The sequence below is a fragment of the Mixophyes fleayi genome, chromosome 9 (assembly GCF_038048845.1).
Source record: "Mixophyes fleayi isolate aMixFle1 chromosome 9, aMixFle1.hap1, whole genome shotgun sequence".
Taxonomy (NCBI): domain Eukaryota; kingdom Metazoa; phylum Chordata; class Amphibia; order Anura; family Limnodynastidae; genus Mixophyes; species Mixophyes fleayi.
The window spans coordinates 120,878,496-120,897,579 of NC_134410.1; the positions used below are offsets into that span (position 1 = coordinate 120,878,496).

General features: G+C 42.4%; 2 protein-coding genes across 3 annotated transcripts in view; one reads left to right on the top strand and one right to left on the bottom strand.

The window, feature by feature from the left end:
- Window positions 1-315: 315 nt before the first annotated feature.
- Window positions 316-12,349, top strand: LOC142101137 (ficolin-1-B-like). Of its 2 annotated transcripts, none has more exons than XM_075185358.1 (8): window positions 316-504; window positions 3,925-4,038; window positions 4,153-4,215; window positions 6,633-6,668; window positions 7,819-7,946; window positions 8,266-8,395; window positions 9,586-9,720; window positions 11,885-12,349. In XM_075185358.1, exons 1-8 carry the CDS (start codon window positions 423-425, stop codon window positions 12,133-12,135), a joined length of 939 nt encoding a protein of 312 aa, XP_075041459.1. In that variant the 5' UTR covers window positions 316-422; the 3' UTR covers window positions 12,136-12,349. The 2 variants fall into 2 exon arrangements, with proteins under 2 accessions (XP_075041459.1, XP_075041460.1); XM_075185359.1 differs by lacking the exon at window positions 316-504 and adding an exon at window positions 1,172-1,236.
- A 2,617-nt stretch (window positions 12,350-14,966) lies between these two features.
- The window catches only part of LOC142101138 (dual specificity testis-specific protein kinase 1-like), a 28,958-nt gene continuing 24,840 nt past the window's right edge, over window positions 14,967-19,084 (bottom strand). Inside the window, exons 6-9 of the mRNA XM_075185360.1 lie at window positions 18,071-18,241; window positions 17,279-17,362; window positions 16,448-16,534; window positions 14,967-16,204 (exon numbers count right to left, since the gene is read on the bottom strand). Coding sequence (XP_075041461.1) covers window positions 16,103-16,204; window positions 16,448-16,534; window positions 17,279-17,362; window positions 18,071-18,241 — 444 coding nt within the window. The 3' untranslated portion in view covers window positions 14,967-16,102. The remainder of the gene's footprint in view (window positions 16,205-16,447; window positions 16,535-17,278; window positions 17,363-18,070; window positions 18,242-19,084) is intronic.

The window sequence follows — 19,084 nt, forward strand, 5'->3', positions numbered from 1 at the left end:
TGCGCAGACCCGCAACGGAAGACGGTGGCCGGCTGGAGGTGTGAGGCGGGATCATCAGCTGTCAGGTAAGTGTGCCGACCTTTGGGTAGTGGGACCGAAGCCCTGACATGTGACATATATGAAATATCCCAATATACAAAAGCTTGGATTTGTCTGCAGTCCGAAGATTTAGCAGGAAAATTGTTAGCTAGTTTTCTAAAAACTAAACACAATAGTCTATAGAAACAAAAGTTGCAGGAGTCAGTGTGGAGTTAGGAAAGAGCTGGATGTCATTAAAGTCGTTGATGCTGAAATACTGATTGCTACATTTCAGGAAGCTCATTAGGACACAAGTTCTGCGCAGTTTCCACAAATCTTCATAATGTGCTCTCTGCTTGTCTGAAGTGACATAGGAGACACGGCCACAGGTGACTGAGGCAGCCATGAGGGGATGTGCTCCAAGCTCCGTATCGTTCATGCTCTGGTTGAGCGCCATCATTTGCTCCGCCGAGGACACCTGCCCAGGTAAGTGAATGATATGACTCCTGCTATAGTATTATCTGCAACCTTACAAGGCAAACCTACATGTAGAGATGTTCACTGTGACCCCCATGTTCTGGGTTTGGTTTTTGGAACTGGATTAACTTCATATTTTGATTTTGGCAAAACCGCTCTTGCGTGTTTTGGTTTTGGTTCCCGATTTTTTCTGAAATCCCGATTTATTTATATTTCCCCTAAAATTGCTTTTTTTTCCCCCCTACATTATTATTAACCTCAATAACACTAATTTCAAGTCATTTGCAGTCAATTTTGACCACCTCACAGATCACAATATTATTTTCATACACTTTCAAACAAAGACTGCAGATTTAGAAGACCAAGCCTGCCAGACCTATTATTTCTATTTCAGCAATGACAATTAGCAATGGAGCAATGGAGCTTTCCTGAATGTTACTGTAGACTTTGAAGAACACTGCTACCCCTCCTCTTTCTATTCTACCTATGACGGTGCCCAACTGCACCAGAGACTGCCACGATCTGTGCTACCCCTTCTGTGTCCCTCTGTGAAATGGCGCTGGATCGCCGTGGAGGGCGGTACTTATAGAATCCAAAGCTCCCGAGATCATACGATGTAACGATGACGTTTTGCCTCGTTTTCAATTCCAAGGGTGCACGAAAGTACCGCTAAGTTCGGGTGTGTTCGGTTCTCGGGGAACCCAGCCTGAGCATCTCTACATACAAGGTCATAGATTTCAGGTTCGTTTGTTTTATAATCAATGCGCTCCTACTAAGGCTGGGTACACACTACAGGGTTGTCAGCTGATTATCGGGCCAATCACGCGATAAACGACCGTTCGGCCCGATATCGCATTAGTGTGTACACTGCAACAATGAACGATTATCGTTCTAAAGCTCATTGTATAGTTTAATTTGATTTTTAAACCGGACTAAAAATCTTGCTCAACGATGGAACGATGTTGTTCCAATTCTGCAGTGTGTCTGCACTCAGGACCGGCAGTGTCCATAGATCTCTATGCAGTGTGTCTGCGCTCAGGACCGGCAGTGTCCATAGATCTCTATGCAGTGTGTCTGCGCTCAGGACCGGCAGTGTCCATAGATCTCTATGCAGTGTGTCTGCGCTCAGGACCGGCAGTGTCCATAGATCTCTATGCAGTGTGTCTGCACTCAGGACCGGCAGTGTCCATAGATCTCTATGCAGTGTGTCTGCACTCAGGACCGGCAGTGTCCATAGATCTCTATGCAGTGTGTCTGCGCTCAGGACCGGCAGTGTCCATAGATCTCTATGCAGTGTGCAGTCAGGACCGGCAGTGTCCATAGATCTCTATGCAGTGTGTCTGCACTCAGCACCGGCAGTGTCCATAGATCTCTATGCAGTGTGTCTGCACTCAGGACCGGCAGTGTCCATAGATCTCTATGCAGTGTGTCTGCACTCAGGACCGGCAGTGTCCATAGATCTCTATGCAGTGTGTCTGCACTCAGGACCGGCAGTGTCCATAGATCTCTATGCAGTGTGTCTGCGCTCAGGACCGGCAGTGTCCATAGATCTCTATGCAGTGTGTCTGCACTCAGGACCGGCAGTGTCCATAGATCTCTATGCAGTGTGTCTGCACTCAGGACCGGCAGTGTCCATAGATCTCTATGCAGTGTGTCTGCACTCAGGACCGGCAGTGTCCATAGATCTCTATGGAGTGTGCAGTCAGGATCTTTTCAGCTGATGGTTATGACAGATGAAGAGCACAGACCTGAAGGTAAATCCTAAATGATCAACTGACAGTAATCTACAAACCATACAAATAAATGGTTTGAATAAAACAATGCTGCATTTCCACCTTGTGGCCATAATTGGTAACCAACATTACAATGACAACAAGAAGTTACACTGGAGACAAGCCGATAATTTAAACATTTTACAAATCACAATATCTCAACGTATAAACAATTCTACATATGTTACACTGTATTATTTCGAACATCTTTTTGAATTCTGTCAGTGTATAATTGTGATCACACATTAACCTATAATACGTTAAGATAAATCAAACCTGACTTGTGCTAGGATTCATTCTAGTGCTCCAAAATTAATTCTTTCCATCCACCTAGTCCAGATGAGATAAAAAGCATATTTGGCTAGTCATTATATTTATATTACGGCTGTATAATGATATCCATTGCAACAGGACAGTGTTTTTTTAAGACCACAGTCGCCAACTACAGCTACTTTTTCTCAATGAAAATTGCAGATTCGTTTTATGTGTATAAATTATCCAAAACATCCACTACCTGGTGAGAGTAAATGAGAGGGTAAAAGTGAGTCTGATAAATTACTGGACATCTTTCTAAAATTTCCGTCAGCTTTGAGCATAAGATCTGTGTCTGACATTTGACGCCATTTGTGTTTTGTGCATTTTGAATGATATATTTTAGTTTTGGAGAAAAAATAAGCTCTATGCGAGATTTTATAGTTAGTTTCTTTATAAGAACTGGACATCATGGGGAATATTTACTATACTGCGGGTTTGAAAAAGTGGAGATGTTGCCTATAGCAACCAATCAGATTCTAGCTGTGATTTTTTAGAATGTACTGAATAAATGATAACTAGAATCTGATTGGTTGCTATAGGCAACATCTCCGCTTTTCAAACTCGCAGCTTGATATATCCCATTACCCCCAACTGTTTGTTCATTGTTACATATGCTTTAAAAATATCACGCAAGTCTAAATGCGGGAATTCTTCTAATACTTTTGACAGACCCATTTTTTTATGTTCAAGATCGATGTTGTATCATGTATGTGAGGAGATGTATGACGTGGAGAAGGCAGTGGGATTATGACACCTCAGTCAACAGTCCAATTGCCTGTCCATATTCTGTAGGAACTGTAACCCCTCACCAGGATAACTCATCCCTTGCATATAGGAAAGTAGAAGGAATGCTTTTAAATGCAGAATCAGTACCAGTGACGAGCGACCTGATACACTACAAGGGCTGCCGTTCAACCTTCAAACACCCCAGAATATATTGTACTAAGTGCAGTAGACGACATTAGGCATAGTCTTTTTTTTTATTAACTCAATGCAATGTTGCAAATGATGTCATTGCAGTATAACGCTTGAGGACTAAGGGTCTGATTCATTAGTGATCTTATCTGCCGTTTTATGCTTATCTTAAGCAAATCCACTCCACTCTGTGCATGCTCAGAAAAGGAAGATAAGAAGCAAAATCAACTGCGCAAGTGAAGAATTTCTTAAGTTAAGATGAAAATCCATCTTAACTTCACTCTTATCTTCCCGTTTCTTCTTAAAATAAGCATCTTAACTTTTGCACAAGATAAGATCACTAATGAATCAGGCCAGAGATGACTGACAAACAGGTGGATGCCCCTCCTGCTCCCACAATACTAAACTTGCTCTTTTCTTTGCACAGATGTAAAGCTCGTTGGGGTCGGAGGATCAGAAAAGTTGGCTATTTTAAGGGGGTGTCCTGGGACCCCAGGGGCACCAGGACATCCAGGAATGGCAGGTCCCAGTGGGGCGAAAGGTAACGCGTACCCAGCCTACGTCATGCACATATAATTATTCTCTGGCCACAGCAGAATGAAGGAGGGAGTAACAGGTCCGCACCGTTCTAAATGCTAATATTTCATGTTTTCAGGAGAGCAGGGCGATAAGGGGTCACCAGGAATACCAGGGAAGGTCGGACCTGCGGGAGCGAAAGGTAAATAGTTGTAATATCCAGAACATGTATATAATAATGTCGGACATTCCAGGAGGTAGATATTTTAAAAACAAATAATTTCAGAAGTTATCATTGAGATTGGAAATGTGTCACCATCTGCAAACCCAGGACCGCTGCTTTCTGTTCCTGCGAATAAGCCTGGAGGCGGCTTGAGTTGGTCCTGTAGATTGTTTCCCCTTCTAGAATTCCAGCTCCTTGTCCAGTTTATCCCCAGTACCTCCCAGCTGCTTGGTCTCGCTGTCAAAAGAATTTGCTGGTTCGTTGACTCCAGGTTCAGCTGCTGGATCTGTCAATTCATTTACCTTGGTTGTGATTTGGCAGTTTTGTCTTTTAGCCTGACCTGGTTTTGTCTCTGTGTTGTCCTGACTTCTGCTACTTAGTCACTGGACCTCGGCCCATCTGTGCTTTGTCTGTTCCTTGTCTATTTCCAGGGCACTCTGTCCGTTGTGTCCGTCTCCCAGTGGTTGGCAGCTGGCCCTTGTTTACTGTCCTAAAGGGTTGGGTACAAAATATCCACAATGAAAATGTTGACAATCAGAATGTTGACAGTCAGAATGTCGACACAGTTAAAAGGTCGACCTTCAGAATGTTGACACGTTCATTATGTCAACAGGCTTTAAATTCACAATGTTGACATTCTCATTGTCATCCTTTTAACCATGTCAACTTTCTGAATGCCAACATTTTCATTGGCGACATTTTGAGTACATCACATCCTAGGTACAGATATGGTACCTTGCAGAAAGTTCTTATAATATCATTGTATGATAATAGCCAGCTGGATTCAGACCTCAAAGTGTCTCGGGTGTAAAGTCCATCGCCCAGCTCCTCCCCAGTGAATAAAGCACAAAATAGAGCAAGCAAAACAGCTGACCTCATGCTGGTTCCAGGCACCACCAGGAAAGTTGTTTATTCAAGCAAAGCAGTAAGCAGGAGAGGTGGGCAGACAGGCCAAGGGTTGAGAACTTAGTCAGAGCTATAGAGGGCAGTCACACCAATCAGACATGTATCTTAGCTTCTGGGAACCCAGGGTCCCATCAGGTGGGACACCTTCCTGTAGGTATCTCACAGGGTTCTGTTCTTGGTCCTTTGCTCTTTTCTCTGTACACCTCCTCGCTGGGTGAACTCATCAGTCCATTCGGCCTCTAGTACCACCACTACGTCAATGACCCTCAACTCTACATTTCATCTTCTGATCTCTCACCCTCCATCCTCTCTCGGGTGGCCAGTTGCCTCTCTGCAATTTCCTCAAGATCTTTCAAACTCAACATAGCCAAAACCAAACACATTGTCTTCCCCCCATCTAGCATCTCCTCCCCCTCCGACCTCTTTATCACAGTTGAAAATACCGCCATCTCATCTGTTCCCCAAATCCACTGCCTGGGTGTGATGCTTGACTACTCTATCCCCACACCCCAACACATTAAATCTCTTACCAAATCCTGCCGCTTCCAGGTTCGCAATATTGCTCACATCCAGCACTTCCTCTCCCAGGATGGAACCACATCTCCTATCTACTCATTAATCATCTCTCGTCTGGACTACTGCAACCTTCTCCTTACTGGTCTCCACCGCTCCCATCTCACTCCTCTCTGATCTATACTCAATGCTGCTGCTAGACTTATCTTTCTTTTGCGCACCAGAACCAGATATGTGGTTGCTGTAACACACTTTGGGCTAGATTTACTACACTGCGGGCTTGGAAAAGTGGAGATGTTGCCTATAGCAACCAATCAGATTCTAGCTGTCATTTATTTAGTGCATTCTACAAAATGACAGCTAGGATCTGATTGGTTGCTATAGGCAACATCTCCACTTTTTCAAACCCGCAGCTTAGTAAATATACCCCTTTGTGTCCTTAGCCTAAGACCAATACTTTTTTCCTCAGGATGAGTTCTCCAGTAGTCAGTGGCTTTATCTGCACCTAACCTAAAAACCAGAACCAAGGACAGTGGTACTACCCTTCTTGAGGACTCTGCTCTGCTCTCCCCGCAGTGAAAGTAGTTTTACCACTGCGGATTAGTACCCAGGGACCTGTCTAGAACGAGACGACCCGAGGCAGCTTCCTCAGGCGGCAGGTTTGCCAATTTACATGCAAATATCTAAACAATTGGTCTTTACCTTGTTGGTGGATCTAATGCTGCTTAAAAAATACAATATCTGTCATTTAAAGGGCACACGGCTCATATATAAGCGTTTAAAGGGATGAGAATAGAAGCATTTTTTACCTGTCATGTCTGGTCCCAAGATGAGCACAATGCCAAGTGATGCACCCTGATAGGTCCCCAAGTGGTCCAAAAGTAACCCGCCCACCAAGAGGGTCATTGCGCTTGGGACAGGATTAGCCCCTGTGTACAGTACCATCATCTTTCATTATTAATTCTCTCTTTGTCTAGGTGCAAAAGGAGATCCGGGAGTTCTCATCCAGGGAAGTAAGTAGTATATAAATGTGGCAGAAATATGATGGAAAATGGATAAAATTACAAAATTAAACTATAAAACCTGTATAATATATATATATATATATATATATATATATATATATATATATATATATATATATATATATATATATATATATATTCGCATCTGTCCCCGGGCTGGTCCCATAGTGGACTACCTTGGGCCACCTGTATTTTTTTCCTCTAAAGTAGGCTGCTGAGTCGAGTCTTGCCCCACGGTCTAAAATTTGACAGCCCTCCTCTGCCCACTATTCACAGCCACTGAAAATTTAAAGGTCAGCAGAAGCCATCTACGGGGGGGTCTGATCTTTGTCCTATTTTCTGACCACACCCTCTGTGATGTAATACCTGCCCCAACTGATATCACATATTCTTTGCTGGTAGACCACGACCCAAGCTACTGTATAATGAGAGAGTATTATTACACCTGTATACGACTCACACGAGAGCTCCGGCATGAGATGAAGGAATTATGGTGAAGAGCAGAGGATATGAGAACTCTGCGGAATTATATTCCCAACCGGACGAGCCCCCATAGGGAGGTGGAGCCCCAAGGAATGTGGCCCCTCCCAGGAGGAGACAAGCTAGGACCAAAAGAAGAGCCATTGGTTGCCTGCACCATAACAAACATAGTATGAAATGTGTCTTAAAATTTTGCCTGGTTGTAACTGTAGTACTACCTCTAGAGCGTACTCGTTAGACACTTCTTAAGTTAAAGTCTTACTACGGTGAACGTCTATAAAAGTAGAGAAAGCAATAAGTTCATGGTACACTCTCACTAGTGCTGGTGAATACCCATTCTCAAAAGATGACTTATCTGGGTTCTGACATTAAGCTATTCAGCAAGTTCCCCAATGTCTTGCTTGTGCCTGCAGTTACCAAACTTTCTCCTACCCGTCCGGGTGAATATAGAATATTGAACCCAAAACTGAATTTTTTACTTTTGGGTAGAATTATCCTTTAATATCTACTGTAGGGGAGTATTTCAATGGCAATTAAAAAGGATTATAATAATTGTCATAAAAGTATTTACTGCCCAGTTATATGAAGGCGACAGGTTCTCTTTAACGTATGGTTCACGTATTCAGTTCACTTGGAATGATCAATGATCTCTGTGTAGCCGCCCAGAACTGCAAGCAACTTCTGGACCAAGGATGGTCTCTTACAGGCTGGTACACCGTTTACACACCAGATGGCGCTAGTCTCCCAGTGCTGTGTGACATGGAAACCGATGGCGGAGGATGGCTAGTAAGTACTGTGATTAAATATATATATATAGAAAGAAGGTATTCACAAGTCTCTAGCTCTAATGTAATGACTCCCACACAACATGGTCATTTGTTCGATCTTAGCCCAAGAGGACGGATTTCTGATGTAAAAGTGTGTTGGAACTACAAGACCCAGCATGCTCAGCCAGCTGGGACACAGCATCTATGTTTGTTGGAAACTGTAATGTATGTAAATGTACAGTAAAATATGGAACATCCCCTGTTGATATTGTAACAGCTAGCCCCTTAGTGGGGGTAATATTATACAGGGTCACTGGCTCATGTTTGTCCTTTCCTAGGTGTTCCAGAGGCGCATGGATGGGTCAGTGGATTTTTTTAGGGACTGGGACGCCTACAAGAAGGGATTTGGAAATCAAGTCGGTGAATTCTGGCTGGGGAACGATAACATCCACCATCTCACAGCCTCAGGTTAGGTCAGGCTTTGTAATAATTCAAATACCGAACCGTAAGTATTTGGTGGGGAGGGAAGATTAAATAAATTATTATCTTTTATTAACAAGACACCACAAATGGTCTGCAGTGCCGTACAGACACTACAGTAGAACATAACATTTTTTATTTGTTGAAACCCAATGTGCGTACTCCAGATCACCCAGTGTAGTCAGTGACTGTGGTGGGGGCCTGGGGCTTTGGACCCTTTCCAGAAGGGTCCAAAGAAAGAAAAAGAAAGAAAGAAAAAAAAAAAAAAAAGATCTTCGGGGGCCTCCTTTGCTAAAGTTAGGTAGAGCCCCTTGACATCCTCAAACTCTGGAGCTAAAAGGCCTTTAGGCCCACCACTGCCACAAGGCTCAGGCAGGCTGAAGCTTCCTCTACATCAGCGCCCCCCAGAAGGAGGGACCTTCAGATGACTTGGGGAAGAGGTCGCCCATAAGGGCCAAGACCCCAAACCCCTCACGTGTCATACCACAAACAAGATATAAAAAAGTGTCTGGTGATAAGTGTTAGGTGCCCATAAATTATTAAGAGCTCGCAGGCCCCAGCCTAATGGTCGGTGGGTATAAAAAATGTTTCTGGTCCAGCCAAAAGGCCAGGACCAAGAAATAAAAAGTGATGAGAGGAGGTTACAGGTGCTTAGTGCTCATGTCGTACTTTGTTCACAGTGAGGGGGCCGCACACACCATTACAGTACTGTACAATACACAGCTACGAATAGCCGAACCGGCATCAATGAGGTGCAAGGAACGGTAACGCCTCTCGCTATAACCAGAAGGGGAGGGGGACAATATATAGGGAGCACACCAGGGAAAGAGCCACTGATTGAGGAAAGGAGACAAGACAGAGGGGTGCTGTATAGATAATGATGGAGGACATGAGGGAAGAGGACCCTGCTCACGAGAGCTTACAATCTAACCTAACTGCCTGGCCGTGCTGGCAATTGTAGAACTTTTTATTCATTTAAATTACCATGAATATCCGATCGGATCATTGATCGGGCATTGATGTTATTTTGGAGCTACATGTGTTGATATCAGCCTAATTGCCCACTAAGGGCTGTGATATCACAGCGTGTATGCCTAGCATAAACTGCTTTCCGTCCTCAATTATCTTCCCTTGGATTCATCGCTGAACCCTCCTTCCTTCTCTATGGTCATTTGCAGGAACGTTCCAGCTGCGCATTGATCTCACCGATTTTACAGATAGCCGCTTTTACGCTTTGTACAACAATTTCCGCATTGCGGGGGAGAGACTGAACTACACCATGAGTGACATCAGCTTTGTAAACGGAAATGCAGGTATTAATGCACATACCTCCCAACAATACAGGTGGAAAAATGGGGGGGGGAACTGTCAACTGCCTGATGTACCCAACTTCTCCCCTTTCCCAGTTTACCAAAATCATGTCTAAAAACGGTTTTGTTTTGGGCAACAAATTTGGGACTGATGGACATAAATGTATCTTGATTTTTATAGGGCAAAAGTAGACATTCCATAGTAGTAAATATCTGCTAAACGCAGTCGAGAGCTGTCTTAGAACATATATTAGGTGTTCCCCATATGCAGTGTAACTAATACTTGTGGCTTGTTAACTTCATACCATGGAATCTATGAAGGAGGCCTCTGACCCAAAGGTCACCAGTTGGCCAGGCTTGATTCAGGCAGTGGTACAAGGTATAATGTTGCACAGATACAAAGCTTTTGTGCAACGCCGGAGAAGCTAAAGATGGGAACACAGTGGGCCTGATTCATTAAGGAAAGTAAGGCAAAAAAATTAGTAAGTTTTCTCCTGGACAAAACCATGTTACAATGCAAGGGTTGCAAATTAGTTTATTATTTTGCACATATGGAAAATTCTGACTCCTTTTTCACGTAGCACACAAATACTTGATAGCTTTATTTTTACACTGACATTTATGGTTGATCTAGGACATGCCCTAGCCCAGTGGTCAGGGAACAGGGGTAAATTACCCCAAATGGGGTAAAAATGAAATTCCTGGGGGTAATGCTGCCAATTCACATGCTGTCAGTTGGATTATAGACCCCTTTAAATGTGAAATTGCTGTTGTACCAGAAGAGCCTCAAGGGTTGGCAGAGGCACTTCTTGAGCTTCGATGCAATAATGAAGCACGTATTGCATTTGAAAACAAAGCAGATCTGTCATATTTGGATGTCAACAGCTGCAAAGACATTCAAAATAGCACATGAGGAGGCAGTCAAAAAGTTGCTGCCTTTTGCAACAACCTACCTTTGCCAACAAGGATTTTCCAGTTTAACATACATAAAAACAAAGCAGTGAAATCGATTGGACGCTGAAGACTGTATCCAAATTGCTCTGACATCAAAATGCCCCAAAATTGATGCGCTCGTATAAAAAATGAAGTAACATCAATTCTCCAAAACCTGAAGTTTTGAAGTTGAAGCTTTCAAAGAAATTTTAAATAGATTCAATAAAATTTTGAATTTCAATAATTAATAAAATATGATTTCCTTCCTTTCAATTCAAGGGGGTAACATCAGCGTATCTAAATATATTTTGGGGTAAAAGGTAAAAAAGTTCCCTGACCCCTGCCCTAGCCCAATTATAAATCTGTCCCCAGATTTTAAATTTACCTCCCCCGCAAAGGCAACATGGTTCTACGAAGGTGCAGAGTAACTCTTTTTTGCTCTACTTTCCTTAATGAATCAGGCCCAGGGTGTTAAGCTGGACACACACGTTGCACTATCATTGTACAACACGTTCAAAGGAGGAGGAGTGAGATGCCAGAGAAAGACCTGAACAAGATAGATTGGATAATTTTCTGTCTCAAAATCCAGTACGCAACCGATGTTGATCTGTGTTTGCAGACATCTATCAACTGCAAAAAAAAAAAAGTACTGAACACACTTTGATCCACTTTACAGCATCCCCTTATGTGCCACTACCCCACTACCCACTATGGCATTCCCTACTATGCCCGATCAGACTTTCCCACAGCCTTCAACTCTTTAAACACTCTCCCCCCCCCCTTTTATTAGAGCTTACCCTACCCCCACCTGTACTACCCACACTAATGTACCCTCACACCTGTTCCAATCACCACACTCGCTCCTCTTGTTTTAGCAGTGTCCTCAATGCAGAACATTTGTGACTAGTACACTAGAATACTTTAGTATTACCAAAGCAACCAATCAGATGCTTGCTTTAATTTTCTAAACTGCACTAAAAGATTACAGCTAGAATCTCATTGGTTGCAATGGACAACTGCAAAGATTTCCTTGAACCGTTCCGCTCATAAATGTCCCACACGGTATTATATCCCTATAACATTTGGAAAAATTAAAAACACCCCCCCCCCCCCCCCACAAAAAAAAAAAACAAAACACAATATGTATCCATCATTCGTAATCTGGATGTCCAGACAACTTTTCAATCTCATTTACTATATTCTGAACATAATTTTGCCTTCCTGTCTGTTCCAGGTGACTCATTCTCCATGCACAAAAATGCCCAGTTTTCTACCAAGGACAGAGACAATGATGCAGCCAAACACAGCTGTGCTCTTTCCTACAAAGGTGGCTGGTGGTACACGGCCTGTCATAACTCGAACCTGAACGGCCTGTACCTGAGGGGCAATCACAGCAGCTACGCCAACGGAGTTAACTGGTACTCAGGACAAGGCTACAAGTACTCATACAAAGTTTCGGAAATGAAAATTCGACCGCAATCCTGAGAAGTAATTCAGGAAGAACCATCGGATATGGGGAGAAACTTATCCTAGGTCTCAGATATTAGGATCTCGCACTATAATACAAGAAAATATAAAATATGTATAATTGTATTTGCATTACTAAAGTGAATTTATGCTTATTAAAGGTTTGTTACATTTTTATTCCCATTTTTAGACTTAACCTTTAAACCAATAAAAAAATCTGGATATCACAGAATTGAAACTTTGTTCTGTTATGCACTTTACAGCCCCTAAACCACTTACTGTGTACCTGTTGCCTATATCGGCAGGTAGACATTTTTGGGGTAAAGATATAATCCTGGGAATGCAGCCAACCGATTCACTAGGAACCAGACATCACCGAGTGCTGTCAAAACCAATATTCATTCAACTGATGCACTGGTTCCTCCGCTGTCTGTGTGCGGCATGTGCCCTTTAAGAGGGGCTAATTCCACTTAAATATAAATTATGCAGTAAATGCCGGCACTCCTATGCCAAATTCAAGTAGATACAGGACAATACAGCATACAGTTTACAACTAAAAATCTGCACTCCATAAATTAAATGAAAGGAAATGACGTGTTTCTCGAGATAAGGACAAATGACAACTTGAACAATTAGACAACCTTTCACCTTATTCAACATCAAGACATGAAGAAAGAAAAAAAAAAAAAAAAAAAAAAAGGATTTGTAAACAATTCTAAAGGTAATTGCATTTTCAAATTTGACCACAAGATGGCACAAGACGGTAAGGATATACATCAGTAGTTACAAAATGTCACTTTTTAAGTAATATATTTATTATTATTTTTACTTCCTGCCACACATACCTCCCAATCACTGGAATCACGAAACGGGAAAAACTACACCCTGCCCCCGTTCTACCCAAACTCCACCCACAAATGTACAAACGTTGCTGAAACAGACAGGCAGGATTTAACAGGGCTGTGTTAAATCTTAACAGTTATGCTTTTATTATTGTGAGAATAGCTGTCTTTTAATATGTGTGATTTACGTAAAGAAATTCTCTCCTTAAAGTTTACATCCGGACTCCCTGACATGGTCCATTCGGGCAATTAAATGATAATTCAACATATTTTTAATCCCGCTGCTGTCAAGATATGAAAAGATCCATGATGGAGATAGTGATAAGCGTCTCTCAAGACTAATTTAGTGCACATTACACAACCAGAACAGCAGCAACAAACATGGACACTCTGCTGGATGATATAAATATATGATTGAAAAGCACAGATTGAAGTCAAAGATGCAGTGTATTTAGAAATTGTCGCAGGAGGGCAAGAAGTTCAAGTCATCACATGGAGCATGACTATCGTAATCGCAAAATTTTTTATTTCTCATTTTCAATAGGACATTTAATTAAGATTCTGTACCATCACATTCATGTCACCCGTGAATTAAGGATCAATCCAATGTTATTTTATTTTCCTGTTTTAATCTTCAATATAATTGTCAAGGGAAGACTGTATAAAAAGATTATAATTACAGGATTTTACCTAGTTTATTTGATATTGTTAATGACTGCTTAGAGATCTCAACATTGAGTGCAGAACCATTGTTTGCTTTCCATTCTCCATAATCCCCTAATCTCCTCAAATAACTCTCCTGTTCTATTTGAGGTCTGTTAATAATTTCCCATCATCATTGGCTGAAGCGTGGCCAAGGGGCAAGAAATACGTGTGACATGATTGATTGCGGATATGAGATCACCGGGGGCGTGGTCTTGTCCAGAATGACCCGAAAATTTGTCAGAGCAGGTAAAGTTTGTAAGAGCAACCCCACAGAGGTAGGGTAACATAGGACATACAAGATTATATATATATATATATATATATATATATATATATATATATAATCTGTATCTATATCTCCTTGGGGTTAATGTCCACTTGGAGTGCATCTATCACCTACCTGAGGTGGGTATTTTGTTGGTTAAACCAATATTCTTGCAATGCAGCCTATCACTTCTCTAGTGAGATGTTATTAGTTCAAGTCAATGGATAGATTGCGTTTGACACAGAGGAGCTGCACTTTAAAGGGATGGTATCATTAATATATTTTTAGACGTGTAGGGCAAAAATAAATCTTGCAGTTCATTTAATAAAATAATACTGCATGTCTGATAATTATTTTGCTCTGATCTTTATGCAGTACCTAGTTTTACCCTGCAGGTGTCACTAGTGTAATTGCAGTTCATAAAAAGTGTTTGCCTGAAGGCTAAACTTCTCCAATGGTGGCAGAGGAACCAGTGCCTCCTGCTGGCTAAAAGATATATAGATATAACATTTGAAAAAAAATGAATACCATATATTAATTTAAAAAACAAAACAAGAAAAGATCAAGTGTTCATGGTGGGTGACTGCAATACAACAAGTTTTAGTGGCAGTCCTAGTGCCAAGCTGGATCAGCCCTACCCTGTCTACACAAATATATTGAAGACACACCTGAGTGTCCAGGGGTGGATCCAGAGAAGGGGCAATCACTCCCCTTAGTGCTAGCATCAGCCTCTTATGCCAGCCTGGCAGACAAGAGACAGGCAGAGGATCCTGCCTGTCTGTTCCGATGGTGCGTCCGTCCTCTTACTTTATGGCGCTATAGTGCCACCTAGTGGCAGATAAGCTTATTACAACTCAAATATCTGTGCTGCATTTGAATTAAAATATAAGTGACATTATAATCATTAAAAGCAGTTTTATAATTTTTTAATTTTTTTTGGGGTGGGGGATTTTACCGTCCAAAGAATAGCTCATTTTAATATTTTAAATAATTCGTAGAGAGCGGCTTATGTGGCCACAAAAACTGAAAAACTCACATTTACAATAAAAAAAGTAAATATCGCATTTATTTTACACAAGAGAAATAGGCGTACAAATACTCTAGACACAGGAGCTTCCTCTCTGCAAGGTGAGACTAAACAGTGACGGCGATCCAATATCCCAGGAGCCATCCGCGCGGCAACGCCGCGACATCGCACAGTGGGCTGAGGGTATACAAAAGCCACTTGTCCGGTCTGGTGGTATGAAATCCGTATCCGGTGATGAGTTACTTGGCAGTAAAGAGCTTTCACAGCTCTGTTCACTCGTAAAGATTAAAAAAATTAAATAAAACAAACAAAAAAAATAATAATAATCCGTCCTCTTGAGGAGATTTATGAAAACTGTTCTACAGGTAACGCTGTAAAAAAGGTTGTGTTGCCCATAGCAACCATTATCTACTTTCTTTTGCTAAACTGGTGTTGTCCAACTTTGGCCCCCACCATCCCAGGGAACCTCAAAAGAGATTCTGCTATAGGACTATTTATTTTTATACTACTCTGCTTGTAAATACAGGTGAATTCTTGGACAGGCCTGTCCGAAAATGTACTATAAAAATTGCAAAATCCGATTGGCTGTTATGAGCTAACTCCTCCCCTTTCTAGACGGTTACCTGTAAAACAATTTCCATAACTGTCCCCCAGTGTGTTTGCGTCAAACTCAGAGTTCTCCGTCTGTTTGCAATGGGACGTCTACCAAGGTATTTCCTAACAGTGGAATAACGTGAATAAGGCACTGCTATAACAGGAGAATATCACGCGTACAACAGATGGAGACGGGGACCGCAAATCCCGTAACACGAAACGTCCGACACATATTTCAAAGAAATAAAAAAAAAAGACAAAGTTCTAAAGTTGATCTGTACAGGAAAAACACTTGTTCCCCCGCGTTATGTGATGAATAGAATGTTCCAAAATGCAAACAGATAGCCGCTATTTTCACGAGAAGGGTCAGGTGACGGAATGTTCCATCTAGGAGGGGAGTCTTCCGTAATTGTTTAATGTTGAAAAAGAAAAAAAAATAGTTAAATAAATACAAATATCTAATATTTATATATATTTTTCCAGATTTCTCCATAGAATCTGCAGTCCGTTTTGTACGATTATTTACAGGTGAAATTGCGCGCTAATAAGTCCTCAGCAGGAATTCTGCAGGTCGGTCTGTGACTCTAAGGATTCTGCGGTGTCCTCCAGTTCATCCAGAACCTCGCTGAACGACGGCCTCTTAAACGCCTCGAGCTGTGGAAGAAAAAGGGGGAGAGAGTGTTATGGGTGGTCCTACTATGTCCTGGAGCAGGTAACTGGCGAGCTTCCGTGGCCGCTAGTCAAGAGCGCAGAATTCTCCAGTGCGGCGCTAAACGGACATGTTGCCCTAGCCCCTCCCACCTCATACACGCCAACACATGGACATTAATGGATGGGATTTTGGCCGCCATATTCTTTATGTTCTCCTGAGAACGTTAGAGGAGGAAAGATACTCACCCGACAACAGCTAGACGCCAACTCCAGGACCCGTTTGGGGCAATCTCTGACCAGTGCTTGAAAACCGACCGCATCTAGGCCATAGTCCTAACGATGGTAAAAGAAAGGACAGCGGATCACTTTCGGCACATTCTATTAATCATCATCATCATTTATTTATATAGCGCCACTAATTCCGCAGCGCTGTACAGAGAACTCACTCACATCAGTCCCTGTCCCATTGGGGCTTACAGTCTAAATTCCCCTAACATACACACACACACAGACTGATAGAGACTGGGGTCAATTTGTTAGCAGCCAATTAACCTACTAGTATGTTTTTGGAGTGTGGGAGGAAACCGGAGCACCCGGAGGAAACCCACGCAAACACGGGGAGAACATACAAACTCCTCACAGATAAGGTCATGGTCAGGAATTGAACTCATGACCCCAGTGCTGTGTGGCAGAAGTGCTAACCACTGAGCCACCGTGCTGCCCTTTATACAATAATATGAGTGAATGCATCAATACAGTTCAATATATTGGAGATGGAGGTGAAATGGTAACTTATTTCCTCATGTTTCACACGGAGAAGGCAGCCATTTTGTGGACTGACCCAAAATAAATATCGGTTCAGCAGACAAAATGGCTGCACACAAAATGGCTGCCTCATGTGTGTAGCCAACAGGTCAACTTTAGCTACGTGCTTCTCTTATTCTGCATTCAATACTTGTTCTATGAAGTGAAAGAGCATCTGAAGGAAGGGAGAGGAGTATCTATAACACACAGCTTCACTCATAAGGGAATGTAACGGAGGTAGTACACAGCAGGGGTACGATAGAGGATACTTACCCGTGTTCTGGGCAGAATCTCAGGATCGGCGGGAATTCGACCAAGAATTTCACAGAGGACGATCCCAAAAGAGAACACGTCAACCTGAAAGAAAGACATGAACATGTTACTCCTGAACATTTCTCCATGGACCACTAAGGCAGGGGATCTCTGGTGCTGTAAGAACTAGGGAAATATACTGCACAATTTCATTGGGCAACTTGGCTGTTTTCAGCTAAATTGACTCAAAATAACGGCATATGTGGGATCAAAAATGTTTGGTTTGTCCAATCAAATTGTGATAAGATTTGATCTGTGGAAAATCTGGTCAGTGCTTGAAAAGTGCCCGCGGCAAACAACGCATGGAGAACCCTGCAATATGGTTGTTAGAGCTCACCCTCCCAATGGCTGAACTGGCCTTCTTCATATCTGGGCAATATCGGATTGCTGCACAATCACATTGAACAACTTGATTGCCAGATATATGGCCAGTTTATTGCTGCCCTTACTGCGCCCTGTAATCACTAATATAGTCTTCTAGTTGAGTAGTGATGTCATCTCTTATATTTGGATAGTAGTGATGTCAGGTGTCACATGACACATAGTGAAAGTGTTCCGTAATGGAACTAAACTTGTATTATAAGGAATATCAGAGCCCCTTACTGTAAAATAAGGATATTCCCTAAAGTTCTGTGACCTGTATAAAATCATGTTGAAATTAGTTTCAGAATGTAGTGTCTTAATTATGTAGAACATATTGTCACAATATACTAATGAACTAAAAGGTGACCTCCGCCATCCGTAACAACCAACCTTGCGGTCGTACGGCTCTCCGCGAAGCATTTCCGGGGCCATCCAGAAGGCCGACCCCACCAGCGATAGTTTCCTTTCCCCGTTCTTCAAAGGCAACTCAACCTCACGGGCAAGACCGAAATCAGTTACCACGGCTTCTCTGCCCCGCGGGGTCACCCGGATTAGACAGTTCTGTAAAGAAAACAAAGCCTTCAGGAAACATACAATACATTTATACATTAGTACAGGACAAGTGCAAGCAGCGAAAGCCTGGGGAAGGGGGGGGTGGCATTTTCTCTAATGTCCTGATTCCTTAAATATGTAAGGAGAAACCATCATCATCATTTACTTATATAGCGCCACTAATTCCGCAGCGCTGTACAGAGAACTCATTCACATCAGTCCCTGCTCCATTGGAGCTTACAGTCTAAATTCCCTAACATACACACACACACAGACAGACTAGGGTCAATTTTGATAGCAGCCAATTAACCTACCAGTATGTTTTTAGAGTGTGAGAGGAAACCGGAGCACCCGGAGGAAACCCACGCAAATATGGGGAGAACATACAAACTCCACACAGATAAGGCATGGTCGGGAATCAAACTCATGACCCCAGTGCTGTGAGGCAGAAGTGCTAACCACTGAGCTACTGTGCTGCCAACCTTTTATTTTCGTTTTCTATTTATACGACACAAATAGCAATGGAAGAAAATATAAAAATATCCTTGTAATACATCTGGAATGGGGTTGGGGGGTCAGATGTGGCAAGGGGGGGGGTCAAAAACAGGATATATCGGTTGGTAACAGAGCTTTTATTCGCTTAGAGGCAGAGAAGAAAGGACGTGCGTCAGGCGCCATATTACGTTCTCTATCCGGCCGCCATGCTGCCTTGTTACAACAGTGATAGCTGCCAGATTGTGGCCATTTATAAGAGTAAAGCAACGACTAATTGGTTCCTATGGGCAGCACCACATTTTGCTTAACACTAGTTTGTTTGTTTTTTAATAAATGTCACTGACGGTATTTTGAAGC